Genomic DNA, 16616 nt, shown 5'->3' on the forward strand with positions numbered 1-16616 from the left:
AAATTCCTCGACCTACAATAATTCTTCATGAACCTGTGTTCACAGCTCATAATGGCAAGGGCAGCATAATAACTTCACTGGTGGGCTTGCCTGTTAAAAATCTTACTTTAAGGCTTTTTATGCAGTTCTCTCACATATTGTTATTTGTAATAGAATACTAATACCACACCAAGTTCCCCACATAAACTAGCAGAAACAGATAGCTCAGGGTGCTAATTTCTTCCTGGCAGGAGACCAAACCCCTGTTCATATTTGAGGAGATTCTAAAAAAAACAGCATAATACGGGGGACAGTCAGTAGGAACTGTTACCCGCACATGAACATTACCCAATTCATCTAGGACAGACAGCCAGAGACCAGCACAATGCTAAACAAATGAATCTCAAGGAAGCTCCCAACAAACTGAAGCAAATCAGCAGTTGCTGATCAACCCGTACTTGAAGAAAAATATAAGAATTGTGATGATAAGACTAGAAGACATGGATTCCAGGAATGTAACTACACTTTTTAATATTATAGACAAGCTTATATAATTCTGATGTCAGCAAGAATCATGGTCCTCACGTAGATTGTCAGAATGACTGTGGTGTTCATAACCCATAACGGTTAAGTTGGATGCCAAGGGCAACCTGGTCACCAAGGATAGGGATAAGGCTGAGGTACTTAATGCCTTCTTTGCTTCAGTCTTTAATAGTAAGACTTGTTACTCCCTGGGAACACAGCTCCCTGCGCTGGTAGATAGGGATGGGGAACAGAATAAGCCATTCATGATCTATGACGAGATAGTTTTGGACCTCCTGTAAAAGCTGGATGCTTACAAGTCCATGGGACCAGATGGATTGCACCCTAGAGTGCTGAGGGAGTTGGAGGATGTGGTTGCCAAGCCACTGTCCATCATTTTTCGGCAGTCCTGGCTAACTGGGGATGTCCCGGCAGACTGGAGACTGGCAAATGTGACGCCCATCTTCAAAAAGGGCCGGAAAGATGATCCTGGTAGTTACAGGCCTATCAGTCTCACCTCGGTGCCAGGGAAGGTCATGGAACAAAAAATCTTGGGAACCATCGTGGACCAATTAAAGGTCAACCAGGGGATCAGGCCCAGTCAGCATGGGTTTATGAATCGTAGATCCTGTCTGACAAACCTGATTTCATTCTATGACAAGGTGACCCGCTTAGTGGATGAGGGTCAGGCTGTCGATGTGGTCTACCTGGCCTTTGACACTGTCCCCCATAACATTCTAGTGGAGAAGCTGGCTGTCCATGTTCTGGATGGGTGTACGCTCCACTGGGTGAAGCACTGGCTGGATGGCCAGGCCCAAAGAGTCGTGGTCAATGGAGTTGAATCTAGTTGGTGGCTGGTCACGAGCGGTGTCCCCCAAGGCTCAGTACTGGGGCCGCTCCTGTTTAACATCTTCATTGATGATCTTGATGAGGGGATTGAGTGCACCCTCAGTAAGTTTGCAGATGACACCAAGCTGGGAGGGAGTGTTGATCTGCCAGAGGGAAGGAGGGCACTGCAGAGGGACCTGGACAGACTGGATCGATGGGCCAAGGTTAATGGCATGAGTTTCAATAGGGCCAAGTGTCGGGTCCTGCTTTTTGGTAACAACAACCCCAGGCAACCCTACAGGCTTGGGGAGGTGTGGCTGGAAAGCTGCCTGAAGGAAATGGACTTTGGTGTTCTGATGGAAGTTGGCTGAACACGAGCCAGCAGTGTGCCCTGGTGGCCAAGAAGGCCAATGGCATCCTGGCTTGTATCAGGAATGGTGTGGTGAGCAGGACTAGGGAAGTCATGCTGCCCCTGTACTCGACATTGGTGAGGCCTCACCTTGAGTACTGTGTTCAGTTTTGGGCACCTCAGTACAAAAAGGACATGGAGGTACTGGAGCAGGTCCAGAGAAGGGCAACGAGGCTAGGGGAGGGCTTGGAAAATCAGCCCTATGAGGAGAGGCTGAGGGAGCTGGGGCTGTTTAGTCTGGGGAAGAGGCAGCTGAGGGGAGACCTTATTATTCTCTTCCAGTACCTGAAAGGTGCTTACAGTGAGAGCGGGGTAGGTCTCTTCTTACTGGTGACAGGTGACAAGATGAGGGGGAAATGGCCTCAAGTTGTGCCAAGATAAGTTTAGGTTGGACATTAGGAAACACTTCTTTACAGAAAGAGTGGTTAAACATTGGAATGGGCTCCCCAGAGAGGTGGTTGAGTCACTGTCCCTGGATGTGTTTAAGCCGTTTGGATGTGGTGCTTGGAGATATGATTTAGCAGAGGGTTGTTAGAGTTAGGGTACTATAGTTAGGCTGCAGTTGGACTTGATGATCCTTGAGGTCCCTTCCAACCTGAGTAATTCTATGATTCTATGAAGTGTTCATTTTTCCCCTCGCCTAGATCTATGTGGAACATCTAGGTCTTTCTTTTGTCCTTCCCTGTGCTCACTAGTCATCATTCTGGTAGTTATTGAAAAACACCTGAAAAATACGAAAGATGATGCAGTTATAGGTCACAGTCAACTTGGGTTCATGAAAGGAAAGCCTTTAATCTACATTTAGGACAAGGCAGATGTTAACTTAGCTGTTACCCACTTAGGCAGCTGATATTCCTGATCAATCTGACTGCCTTCTATGATGGAGCAATGGCATCAGTGGACAAAAGAAGGGCAAATGATGCCATCTAAACGGACTTGAGAAAGGCCTTTGACATAGTCCTCTATTACATCCTTATCTCTAAATTGGAGAGAGATAGATTTGAAAGCTGGACTGTTCAGTGGAAAAAAAATTAGTTGGAAGGTTGCAACCAAAGGCTTACAGTCAACAGCTCTATGTCCGGGTGGAGGCTGGTTATAAGCGGTGTCCCTCAGGAGTCTGTCTTGGGAGCTGTGCTCTTTAACTTGTTTATCAATAACATAGACAGATGGATCGAGAGCACCCTCAGAAAGTTTGCTGATGACACCAAGGTCAGGGGTGCAGTCAATAAGACAAAAGGAAGGGACATCATCCAAAAGGACCTAGCCAAGTTTGAGAAGTGGTCCCATGGGAAATGAATGTGGTTCAACAAGGCCACTTGGGTCAGGGCAGTCCCAGATATGTGTACAGACCGAGAGAAGAACTCATTAAGAACAGTCCTGCCAAAAAGGACTTGAGGGTCTTGGTGGACAGAAAGCTGGACATGAGCCAGAAGTGTGTCTTTGTGGTTAGGAAGGCCAGCTTAACCTGGGCTGCATTGAAAGACAGGTGGCCAGCAAGGCAAGGGAGGTAATAGTCCCTCTCCCTCTGCCATCATGAAGCCCTTTCTGGAGTTCTGCATCCAAGTGTGAGGCCCCCAGCACAATAAAAATGTGGAACTGTTACAGCAGGTCCAGAGGAGGGCCATGAAAATGCTAAGAGGGCTGGAGCACCTCTCCTACAAAAACAGGCTGAGGGAGCTGAGCTTATTCAGTCTGGAGAAGAGAAGGCTCCGGGAAGACCTTATTGCAGACTTCTGGTACTTAAAAGGAGCCTGTAATCAGGAGCTGCTCTGCTGATGGTGCAGCTTCACCTCAAGCACTGTGTGAAAGTTTGGACGCCACAATATAAGAAGGACATCAAATTATTAGAGAGCATCCAAAGGAGGGCTGTGAAGATGAGAATGGGTCTAGAACAGAAGAAGTTTGAGGACAGGTTGAGGTCCCTTAGTTTATTCAATCTAGAGCAATGGAGTCTGAGGGAAGGCCTCACAGCAGCCTACAGCTTCCTCAGAAGGGGAGCAGGGGAGCAGATGGCAGCGCTGGTCTCTGCTCCCTGGTGACAGTGACACTACCTGACGGAATGGCACAGAGATGTGTCAGGGGAGGGTCAGGTTGGGAGAATTAGGAAAAGTTGGTCAGGCCCAAGAACAGGCTGCCCAAAAGTGGTCATGGCACTGAGCTGCCAGTGTTCAAGAAGCATTTGAATGATGCTCTCTGACACAGGGTTTAAAATTTGGGTGGTCCCCTGTGGAGTCAGGAGTGGTGATCCTTTAAGGTCTCTTCCAACTTGTGATATAATATGATTCTATGATTTTTGCCTGCATGAAGCAATGGATACGGATCCAGATGGACACAGATCCCCAGATGGATACAGACTCATGTCAAGAACAAAAAAGGGCTGTAGCATGCAGCAAGGATGCATGGGACAGTTCTTCTTCCCAAGGGTGCCTTGTGCAATATGGATGTATCTAAGTCATTCTTAAAATGAACAGAAAGTTCAGTAGGGTGGATGCCAACACATTGATCCTACACAGTCCTTGGGATTTTCTTGTGATGAAGCATAAATTGATCCTTTAGTTCTCAGTTTTCCATTGGGAAAATGTGGAATAATAGCTCCTTAGTCACAATAATTCCATACTGGGAAAATATATTAACAGTTGGCTTATGCTCAGAAATTATGGTAACATGGATCAAAGAAAGCTATATATTGCCACATAACCACTAGAGATAAATAAATCTATAAATAAAGCCTCTAAGTACTCCTGCAATACAAATAATAAATAAAAAGCAAAAAGACTTAGTCATACATGCAGGTGGATTTCCAATTATGAAGGAAGCATTTTTACTGAAAGCAGAGTGGAGCACATTAAATGGGATGGGAGAAGAGAAAGGTAATAAATCACTGTACAAATAAATTATTCTGAAAAATGGCCATCACAGTCAAATGTATGTTCTTAAACTTCTGGAATGCAGTTTTTTCTAGTAAATTGAGTAAAAAGATTGGTAAGAAGTATATATGAGTTTCCTCCTACACACATAAAAGCCACTTTTTCCGGAAAAAAAAAAAACACCCACAAAAAAAACAAATATTGATACCCATGTAGCCTCCTCAGTCTATACAAGGATACAAGAAGTTCTTTGAGCTGTGTAGTTAATGAAGCATTTGTGGAGAACAGTTTACCATCCTGCCAAGAATTTATAGCTCCATAAATCCTCGTGCTGTATTTTACTTTGAAATAACCTCCCTGTACGCACAGGCCCCAAGATGCAGCAGCACATGTGCATGTGGAAGCTTGCCAAACTTTCCTCCAGCTGACTCTAGGAATACATGTGTGAGAAGGGAAGAATGGAAAGTAATAGAAGGCAGACTTTATGCTGTCAGATTTGGAGTCCTGATGGACAGAGAATCACTGTCTCTGCAGAGCAACGCTATGTACCTATGTGCTCCATGGCCCAGTACAGATACACTCATCCAGGGCTTTCTTCTCTTCTTATTGCTCCCAAAAAGCAGAAAAACAGGGCTGACAGCTGCATTCCCCCCTCTTTGCTTGCTCTCCCAAGAGCCGGCTGATCCAACTGGCATTCAAACAGCCAAAAGGCTTTCTGCTTCTCCCAAACTAGGTTCTGGGATGCCTGCTGGCCCTCAGTTTTGCTATTTAGAAGAGAACGATGAGGTAGCAGAGGGGCATTTTCTTTACCCAGTGTGTTGTTCCAGTACAGCAGATGGGACTCTGCCCTTCAGCAAAGCAACCTCATCCTGTTTTTAGAGAGGAAATGATGGCTATGATAGGAACTAGCAAATACCACATAAATACAATAAAAATGTAATTTGCGAGGTTATATTAAAATCTCTTTACAGTAAGAGTACTTTGTAGGTGCAGGAACGGTGCTATCCTACAACTCTTCTGTAGCTCTAGGGCAATCTTTACACAGAGCAGCTATAGCTGTTCTCTGAAGGCAAAGCACTCCTAGCGTATATGCAGCATATGCCAGCAAAATTCAGCTTATGCCAGCAGAATTCAGCTTTTGCCAGCATAACTTGCTCCAGCTCATCCAAATGAAGCTCCAAGCTTCATTTCTCTGTGCTGGATAAAGAGCTGTTCTCGTGACATACCCGCACACACGCTTTCATCACTGTAGCTCTATCAGTTATGTCTTCATACATGGGATTGACACTGAAAGGCTGCCAAGGAAAAGTGTAGACCTAACGTTGGCTTCTAGAGCTCATGATTTCCGACGCTTACAGATTTCAATCATGGTTAATATCACAACATTTCCTGTTTCTAATAAAAGATGTGATAAATATCTAAACAATCCCCCAGTATCTGTTACACACAGATTTATTTAGATACTTTTTCAATGCAGATAAGGTTTCAATTACAGCCAACGACATTTCAAAATCACTTTAAAAATCTGCTAGGTGAACAACAGCCTGAAATGAAAGTGCTGACATGCAGCTGTCCGAAGGAAAATTCTCTAACAAACTGACATTTCATCCTATCTACATTTAAAAGTTAAGCATTTAGCTGACCATGTTTGATGCCCCGTTTTTTCCATCGAGTTTCATTTAGCACTTCATTCTTTTTAGTAGATATCACTTGAGATGACTGTATGCACATCCCGATTCCCCTAAATGCTTTCAAGCAGAAGCCACTGTTCAGAAACTCATTACATTTTATGCCTTTGCCCTCACTTTGCAGATGCAGAGGGATAGGCTGCACTACACCAGCAATCTAATTTACTACTATCAGCTTACCACCTTAAACTCAGTTTGCAGAAGGCTGTCATTATCCTCCATCTCACAAACTTCATACATGAAGTAGAAAAAAAAAATACTTTTCTGAGCCACAACAATGCCACAAATAAATAAAAAAATGCTTATTGATAAATGTCAGCAATGAAATTTCCATCTGACATTGCAGTGCTTGTAGCTAAGGAGTGACTGCTACTGATTTGTAACCAGTACTTGGGATACAATCAAGATACTAGCATGAAGAAAGTACAGATTTTTTTTTTTATTTTTTTTTGCCATTGGACCAGAATAAGAAACCTTGCAAAACAAATTTAATTTGGGTACAAGAGTGATAATTAACATGCAATCCAGCACTAAGCTCTCTGGCAGCTTAGGGACAGAGGTCAGCCTGTGTTTCTATACACTTAAAATTCAATATTTCTAATTGTTTTTATCCATGCTTGCTGACTATTCTCAAAAAAACAAAGCCGCTGTAGTTCTCTGCATCATTAACGTGTCTCTGCATACATTGCCTAAATAATGAGAGACACTGCACCACAACATTAAAGTTGTTGAAAAGTTGGGAATGTGAAGAGATTTCTAAAGAAAAACACTGGAGCATTTCTTCCGGCAGAATGAAGGCAAACCCCAAATGTTGGATGATGTTTCCATAGCTATTTCAATAACGACAAGCTTCAGCTTAAAATAAAGCTCTTCTTTGTGAAAAAAGACACAATACTGGGGCAAAACACCACTGCACCAGCTGCCCCTACTAAACTAAACACAGTGTGTCAGGGAGGTGGATGGCAGCAGTGAGACCCATTTGCCTTGAGGAAGAGATAAATGGAAAGCACAGCACCAAGGGCATTTCAACAGCAGGCCAGCTAACTAATTTAGGAAATCTTTAGTTCCACGTCTGCAGCTTGCTTTTCAATCTGCCCTGTGAGATGGCTATTCCTAACTACAGATGATGGCTCAGCCTAACTACACTGCATGGTGTTTCAAGTTTCCTTCACCCGTTTTCATTCTTTACTTTCTATAGAATGCAACAGTGATGGGAAAAGTCTTTCATAAAATGATAGATCACTGAAATACTGAAACTTTCATCACTTATGCACTTACCACTTTTATGGTTACTCTCCAAAAGTCTAAGAAAGATTGACTGGAAGAGCTTCAACCATCTTTTTAATCAAGTACAAGCCTTCAGTAAACTAAATGACCCAGAATGGTTACAGAGCGGAGATTCAAAGCTGAATTGCCCATACAGTTGCATCATTGTAAGTGCACAGACAGCAGTGCTCTCCCAGAAGGGGGACAGCACTGTATCCCCCAGTATCTGGGTGCACTTCCCTTCTGCTAGCTGTGTGAAGGTGAGCTCTTCCCTCACTCTGCCACTAAGGAAGAATCTCCCCAGGTATCCAACAGTCCTGCAGGTTCCAGCCCAGCCTTATGGACAGCTCAGTTATTGCTTGCCAGGTGCCACACACAATCCCTATGTTCTTCTGGACTGATTACCCTGCACATGGCAGGGGGGTTGAAACTAGATGATCGTTGTGGTCCTTTCCAACCCATGCCATTCTATGATCATGGACTCACATCCTGAGCTCGCGGAGAGGCACTGGGATGCAAAAAGCACGTCACCACTGCCTCTACGTGCAAAAAGTAGGAAAGACATTACATCCCCAACGTTAGCAACCACATTCTAAACTGTATAAAGTTTCACACATCCCTTTTAACTCCGTCAGCACCACTTCCCTCTCTCAGCACAGCACACCCCCGAACCCCCACTGCGACGGCGTGCTGACCGCAGCCAGCGATCCCTTCCCGCCGCTCTCCCCCCACCTCCCACACCGGCGCCCCCCCGGTCCGGTCCGACCCGGCCCCGCCCGCCTCCCGGCCCGCCCCACCCCGCGGCCCGCCCCGCCCGCCCTCCGCCGTTACCTGGGCGCGGGCGCCGAGCTCGGGCGGGCGGCGTGCGCCCGTGGTCTGCAGGTTGATGGGCGCGCTCTGCGGGGGCTCGCCGCCGCCACCGCCGCCCAGCCCGCCGTTCAGATGCGCCGTCACCATCGCGATGGGCGCCTTGGCCGGCACGACGGAGATGGCCAGGCTCTGCGCGGGGCCGCCGCCGGGGCTCCCGCCGCCGCCGCCGCCGCCGCCGGGTGCCTTGAGGAGCGCCGGGACGCCGCCGGGCTTGGCGCTGCCGCCGGAGCCGCCGCCCACCAGCACGGCGGCGGGGCAGCTCCGCACCGCCAGCTTCTGCGGGAGGGAAGCAGAGAGAGGAGCGTCGTCACCCCATGGCCCGCCGCGCTCCAGCCCGCAGCCTCGCCGCTGCGGTCCTCACGCTGCCCAGCCCGCAGCGCGGGGCTCGTGGTGCTGCGCTGTGCGTGCGAAACAGCAAAACGCGGCTTTTCAGACTCCCGGAGCACCGCTTCTCAACTCCGCCTGCCTCTCTCACCCATTGCCTCACTCCACTCGCTGAGTGCTCGTTCTTTCACCTTGCTTTTACTTGCGAGTCATGTTTTCTTACCTTTAAACTACTTTTGTTATTATTATTATTTTTTTTTTTTCTTCTTCCTTTCAGGTCTTTCAAGCTACCTCTTCCCCAGAGCATCCATCCTAACTCTCAGTCTCGCTGTTTCTCTTCACAGCTCTGAGATCACAGCAGAGCAGCTGCCCTCACCCGTAGCACCCAGGTATGGTACCTAAGGGCTGTGTCGGAGGTCTGTGCAGCCGTGTGGAGGGGCTGCACCATACGTGTCCGTGTTTGTGCTCGATTCAGAAAAACAAAGTCTTTATGGAGCTGTTGCACTTGGAGTGATCTCAGGAGCTGTTCTTAGGAATGCTGTTTTAGATAGGCTGGGTACAGATATAGACTGTTCCCAGCCTCATCTGATACTCAGAAGTACTAAGCATCTCATTTCTTCTAGAGTTGCAGTAAAGGTAAGTCCTGTGAAGACCTCTGCCGATGTTTGACTTTATGCACTTCACAGTGCTGTCGGTTAGAGGCTGAATCTAATGTGTGTGCAGCCTTTCAGGAGGGCTCCCCACATTTCTAGGGTTGCTGCTGTACCAGCAATGCCAGTCAGAGTTTTGTTTGTAGCCTGTTTTAAATACACTGTGTATACTGGCAGATATCAAGTCACAGACATGCTCTGTTCCTTTCAGAATCACGACTGAAAACAACACTTCTGGGAATAATGCAGAAGCCCTGTAGTTCCAAACTGACTTTTACAGAAGTTCCTGCCTCCTTGTCTTTAAACTCGTTACATGTTATAAAAGTCCAATGGTCTAATATGCTTGCTCTGGGGACTGTCAGTATGTTTATATGAAATTGCATTATTGCAGATACCTGCTTCATATTTTAATGTAAAGGAACACTGATCTTCCTTTTAATATATCAGCATTATTCTACTGATTGTGGTGGCTTCACATAAATCATTTTAAATTTTGCTTACTTTTGTTTTCATGTTTGTTTCCTCTACTACTCCACTGGTACGTGGGAAACGTTGCTTATGACAAAATTCTATAAAAGTCTTTATCTGTTTCCATGTGAGTGGTGTGTTGTTACAGGTGCAGCACTGCTGTGTGCCTCATCCCACCTACTGAGAACTTCCCTGCACAGCGCCTCACGAATCTGCAGCGCCAATGCTAAGCTCTCAGGTTAATATTTCAGTTTTGTGGTTATGTTTTTGTTGTGATTTATGTCATGTACACATCGCTAAAGGCTCACAGATGGAAGAAAAACACTGCCCTTGGTTCCAGTGATGTAAACCCATTATCTGGAAGCCAATGGAGTTAGTCTAAGAGTGCAATCCCAGCTCTGCTGTGTACCATCAGAATTTTGCTGTTGACAGCAGTGGCCCAAGATTTCTTCTTATGTGAATAGTAAAACCATTCACTATAATGGAGAAATTCTTGTATTACTAAAGTGTATTTTAATATTTGTCCCCAGAAATGTGAATGTTTAATTACTGAATGAGTGAAAAACTTACAACAAATGCCTGGTCATACTGCACTGAATTCATATTTTCATTTCAATAAAATTTCTACTGCATAATATCCTACAGGCATTAATACAACTTTACTACTTCTTTTTTTCTTTTTTTTTTTTTCTCCCAGAAGCAGAAAACATCCAAGGAAACAAAACTCCATGATCCCAAAAGATACACAATTTGTGCTAGCTCAGTGGACAAGCAAGTAAATAAGTATGGGGTTGGTTATCGCTTTCCTGACAGAATGTAATAGGAAAGCATCATGAGAAGTACCAAAGCAGAAATTTTGAAAGAAAAAAAGAATAATTCACTACTCGATCTACCATCCGTCCTTTTCCTGCTGTTCTCCCTACATGCATTAACTGTGAACTATTTTTGCACATCTTTGCACGTGATGTGTCAACTTTTTCCCAATAAACTGACAGAAGTGTCTATTTGTGCACAACAACAAAAAAAGTGGAGGAAATAAGGGCTTCTGCTTGTTTTAAGATCTAGCTTGAGATGAATATTAAATACTTTTAATGTTGACCATTCCAAAACCTATTTAGGTTTTGGAGCATTTTGAAGAAAATAAAGAAAATCCTGAAAGAGTTCTGTCCCTGCGATGAGCTTGAAAGGACCAATCAGTCTGTGCCAGTCACCTCCACAGGGAACCATATGATGCAGATCTTATTTAAATAACTGTACATTTTAGAAACTGCCTATGAAAGCATGGGCAACAGATCGGGTCTTCCAATTTTGTTTTCAAAAGAGTTACAGAAAGATCATCTATTTGATGAAATGCAGCTGCAAAGCCTCTTCTGTATCTCATTTTAAAATCTTCTGAAAATATGCCTTCCAGAAGTTCAGAAAAGCCCCTTTTAGTCAGATTGGACAAGTAGGAGAAGAGATCTTACGCTGTTTTCTTTATAATGATCATTTTTATTCCTTGGCCCCATTAAGGCATTGATAAAGATGCATTGGTCAGCACAAAGGCTACCATATGAGAAGAAATCTTCCATACAACCCGCATTCCAAATTTAATTAATTAAAAGAATATTCTTGTGTTTTAAAGCAAGGCAAAATCTGCATTTTGAGAATCAGTTGATAGAACATATTCTCTTTCACTTTTGGAAGAATGGATAATAAGAAATGAAGCACGCTTTGCACGCTGCAGCAGCGAATGTGCTGATATAATGGGAGAGCCAAAAAAGGAAGGGGGGTGGAGGGGAGATAAGGGGGAGAGAAAAAAGAAAAACTGATTGGCTCTACGTGCTGGAAATCAGGTTGCTGCTTCCCATCCACAGCACCCCAGCCCTCACAATACGCCAATTTTGAAGCCGCGCCTTTTCAATAGCAGCACAACTTTCATTTTCACCACAGGATGCCACAGGCAAACCAGAGTTTGCAATATGTATGCCAGTCACATGCAACCCCACCCCAATGTGTAAGAAGACTGTTGCTTGTTTATGACTTTCCGTCTTGGACGTGAAATGGTCTCAACTATTTGAAGCAGAGCTAATTTTTTTCCCCAGTTGTACCAACATAATCCTGGCCCTCCTTTCCCAAGTCCTGGCCCTCTTTTCCCACACAGGCATGTACATGAGAAGTAAGAATCTGCTCACGTTCCTCAATGGGGAATGCCCTGCTTTTGGCTGCTCCTCCCCATAGCAGGGATTTTAACCCAGGCACGTGCCTCCTAACAGCCCCTCATGTTTTCATAGCAGAATACGAGATGCTCAGAAAGGTCCTAAAACACACTGTCCATCATGTTTATACTTTAACACCCATGCTGGAGATAGAGACTTCAGTCCATTAATCTCTCTAGAATGATGCTCTCCTGACAAAGTGGTTTTGCTGTGAAAAATTGCACTTGTTTTCAAAGCAATATGGGTCCTTCTTAGCAGCCTCGTGGTTGAGAGAAAACCCTTAGCACAACCCTGACAGTTTACTCTGCTTGCAAAAGAGCAGCACTCCACTTCCAAACTGAAATTATGGCTTCTCAATTAGTAATTTAGCACTGGTCACTAATGTAAAACCCTGCATGCCAAACGGCTGAGCAGACTCCTCTGGCCACGTGGGCCATGACCTCTGTTAATTTACTCCTTTGTCACATCAACAGTCACTTGAACAATGGGATATTTAATATTCCAGGAGTGACAACACAGAAAGGCTCTATGGCCATCAGCCATAGCACTTTGGTATCGTGTCTTAGGATTTTGGTTTACTAAACACATCCAGGCTGCTACTTACTGGTGCTGGCTGATCTGAGGATTTACCAACTACCCAGCCTTCAGCACCAAGGCAGAAAGATATGGGGCCGAGCATGCAGGTGGACATATATATGGGTACTGAAAGGAGTCTGGTGGGTGTTAATGGAGGAGAAGGGCCTTGTGGGGTGTGCTTTATCCCAAGGCTCCCCTCAGAAATGCTCCCTTTTGCATACAGCCCTGAGTGAGAGACTGCCTGTCCCAAGGGGAGGACATTAAGGTGTGTTTCCCTGAAACCAAGGATGGAGACACAGGCAGGGAAAAGTTTTAGGCACCATTCCTGAAATGCAGTTTTCCTGTCTAGGAATGTGCAGGTGTTGCAACTGGGGGTGGGCAGGGAGGAAGAAGAAGAGGAGGAAGAGGAGAAGGAGGAGGAGGAGGAGAAAGAGGAGGTGAATGAAGAGGAGGAAGTGGAGAAGGAGAAGGAGGAGAGGGAGAAGGAGAAGAAGGAGAAGATGGTGGAGTAGTTCCTGTTGCCAGTTCTACTTCCCATCAGGACCCAACTCTGGTTTAAGTCAGACAGAGCATAAACACGGCAAGGAGGTTTGCATTTGCTGAACTTAAATCACTGCATTATTTTTTTAAGGCTGCTTTATCTGTTGGTTTATTCTCCTTTTTCTTTCTTTCCTTTCCTTTCCTTTTTTTTTTTTTTTTTTTTTTGACAACTTACTGCCTGCCTGTCATTAGAAGTAAGAACGTGTTCATTTTTCTCTATCAGATCACAGTTAATTAGCCATTGCTGCAGCAGGCTCAAGGATTTAAATTCAAAGTGAAACTCATTCTAATCAAAACTGCAGCAAACTGGGGGTTTTGTTTGACTTTTGTTTGAAAGTCGGTTATTGTACCGCTGATGCACATCCCATGTTACCAGCTGAGTGCTTTCAGCATCCCTCTATCAGTGTGAAATATTTAATCGGCACAAGGATCCAATCAGCACAGCAGAGGGGAATCTAGTGTGTGCATTAATTTACTTTCAGTTGAAAAGCAGTAAAGCAGGTCAGAAACATCTAACCTTCCTCCCTTCCCCCTCCCAAACAAATACACAGCACATCAGAAGAGTTTGGGCGGCAGGGAGGCAATGAAAGCCCCCCCGATGGATCCAGACAGGAGCCAGACAATAAATCCCTCACTGCTGCCAAAGAACCACGAATGCTGCCGGGAAGGGAGGAACAGCCCTCCCTCTACAGCATACCCCCCAAAATCCTCTCGCCAATTAATTATGTGGGGTAATTGTTTGGTTTTTAATCTTTGACTCTTTTTAAGCTAAAAAGATGGCTGAATGATTACCTCTTCTGCGTATGACATTAATTAGAAAGAAAGCAAATGCCAGGCAATAATAATCAGTCTTTCTATTAAAGTGCAATGGCTCTGGATTCTCTGTCTATGCACACTCTTCAGGAAAGGTTTCCATTAACACTATTAGAAAAAAAAAACTGTTTTAGAAGCCTCATCGAGTTCTTTTACCCATCAGTAATGTTACACACTGCAGAAGCACACCGCAGCGCACAAGAGCTAAACTTTTCCCACTACCAATCTCCCCTTGCATCTTCTGCTTATTCTCTGAAGACAATCGAGTTCCTTATCCCGTGAAGAAACGCAAACCCAGGCAACAGCTGAGCTGCACAAAGCCCAGCCCTCGGGTGGCTGCCTTCCAGGGCAGGGCAGGAATGGAGAATTAGCGGATTTATGCAAAGGGAGAATTTTCAAGAATGGCAAAACCCTAATAATGGTAACGGTGGGCTTATAAAAGCACATACTCACTCAAGTGCAATTATCCTTTAATTTCTGAAGCCATTAAACAGCTTGCTGACTGAAAAAAACAACGCGTATTGCTAACTGGCAATCCACTCGTCAGAGCTCTGAATTATCCGCTTAGTGACTTGTAAACAGCACTTTTTAACTAACAAGGGGTAGGGGGGAGAGAGGCCGATGTTTAATGAGAAAAGTCAGATTTGTGCCATGGAACATTCTGGAAGTGTCTCTGCATCTCGAAGAAGTGGAGGAGGGGGAGCGGGATTTTTTTTTTTTTTTTTTAATAACCTCACAAATAATCCCTCCTCCTTTCTCTCTCTCAAACCATGTCAATGATCAAGGAAATGAGAACAAGGCGCTTGATTCACAGCTGACTCTCTCTTCTTGTTACATCAGATCAAGAAGGAGCAGTGTAACAGGGGGGGTGATTTCTGCAGGGGAAACAAATCTACAAGCTGGCATTTTGTCTCCTACTCCTATTAATTAGCCCGCTTTTCTGTCAGAAAAAAAAGAGCTTTTAAAACTTGCACTGGTGTTACCTATACATGCATGTATGCCAGCTTACATACACGCATACAGAAAATTTAATATTTTGCACGTGGGATAAACCTGTCCTGAAAAATCTTCAAGAAAATAGTGGCTCGTTTCAGATTTCATTTGAAGGATAAACCTCTATTCTTTGCCTTATTCCCAGGAACAACTGTACCGTACACCGCTAATAGTGAGATGAGATGCAGCCCCATTAATGACAGGGATGGGTGCATTGTGCTTAGGATCGGGACTGCAGCGGCGAGACTTCAGCTCAGCCTGCGGATCTATGGAACACTTCTTTTGAACCCAAACTTACAACAAAGGAGAACTCAGTCTTGATCTCACTTCGAATAAAGCAGAAAGCATGCAGGCATCCTCCTGGCAGGTCACAGGGGGATTTAAATGGCTCCCCGCTGCGTAACATGGGTTCTCCCCTAACCCCAATGCTGGAATCCTGCTTGCCATTAGCAGCTCAAAATTTACATCCTTTTGCTGTTGCCAGCTCAAGTTTCCCATGATTTGCCATGTCCCATGTTTTCATGAGGACTGCATTCGTCCAGAGTATTTAATGTTAAAAAAAAACAAAAGCATAGCAGAACAACAGAAAAAAAAAAACCAACACAAAAACAAGCCTTGTCAAACAAACACACACACACACACAAAACCAAACCCAGAGTGCACACCATATAAACACTAATGTGCTTCTAATTTAAGTTTTTTAAAAACAAAGGCAGTGTGATTAAAGGCCAGGAGCATGCAGCTTAGCATATGGAGCCACAGTAAGTGCCCCAGAACAAGTTGAATGTTTCCATTGTGTGAAAGACTCATTCATTACAGCTACAAGATGCAGCACAGACATTTGCATTTTTAGAGGGGCATCTTGTCATTTTTAGATAAATCATGGGATCCAGGTCCTTTTCAATGGCTACATTTCTTGGTATCCTATTTCCCTTTGTTTCAGTACTCTCCCTCACTCTTTTCCTCTGTATGAATGTCATTAAAGTTTGCATACTAGTATGTCTGCAGATCAAGATGTGAACTCAGGGACTCTTGTTTCAGCTTAAACATGCACTAATTCTTATGATCAAGCAAGACAAAAAGAAATGCAACTACATGCAATCAGAAAAATAAACAATAAATTCAAATAATTTATTACATCCAGTTTCAAAGCCATTTCTCCTCCTGATCTACATTCCCTCCCCCACCCCCTCCCCCCATCCTTCCCACCCCAGACCTGATCACCATTTCTTTGATTCCTCCCTCCTTCAGACCCTCTTAAAATCAAATTTGGAAATGCATAGCTCTCCGTGTGGCAGAAAGAACTGGCGAAACAATAAACTAAGCCAAATTCTTTTTTTCCCCTCTTTTTTTTTCCCCAGATAACACAGAATCCTCTTCAAATGAGCAAATGTAACTGTGAACAGATACAGACTTCCCATGGGATTAAACCATCAGTTCCTCAGTATACATATAAAGAAGAAAGAAGTTAAATGGTTGCACTTCCCCCAGAGGGAGGCAGCCCGTCAGTTATGAAGTATTCCCATCAGAAATTCTGGATAAGTTGCAAAGAAAAGAAAAAAAAAATAATAATAAAAAAAAAAACCTGCCTTCTCTCTAGAACTCATATAGACATTTCCCCAGGA

The 16616-nt window shown here is 44.4% G+C and overlaps 1 protein-coding gene and 1 long non-coding RNA gene across 2 annotated transcripts in view; one reads left to right on the top strand and one right to left on the bottom strand.

Moving 5' to 3' along the window:
- Window positions 1–8563, bottom strand: part of PHF21B (PHD finger protein 21B) — a 68468-nt gene extending 59905 nt beyond the window's left edge. The window contains exon 1 of the mRNA XM_031597236.2: window positions 8391–8563. Within this exon, the coding sequence (XP_031453096.2) occupies window positions 8391–8516 (126 nt within the window). The 5' untranslated portion in view covers window positions 8517–8563. The remainder of the gene's footprint in view (window positions 1–8390) is intronic.
- A 109-nt stretch (window positions 8564–8672) lies between these two features.
- Window positions 8673–10912, top strand: LOC149919713 (uncharacterized). Its single transcript, XR_016469630.1, has 3 exons — window positions 8673–9142; window positions 10020–10109; window positions 10569–10912. It is a non-coding gene; the product is annotated as an uncharacterized LOC149919713 (long non-coding RNA).
- The last annotated feature ends 5704 nt before the right edge of the window (window positions 10913–16616 follow it).

The sequence above is a fragment of the Phasianus colchicus genome, chromosome 1 (assembly GCF_987193195.1).
Source record: "Phasianus colchicus chromosome 1, bPhaCol1.hap1.1, whole genome shotgun sequence".
NCBI lineage: Eukaryota > Metazoa > Chordata > Aves > Galliformes > Phasianidae > Phasianus > Phasianus colchicus.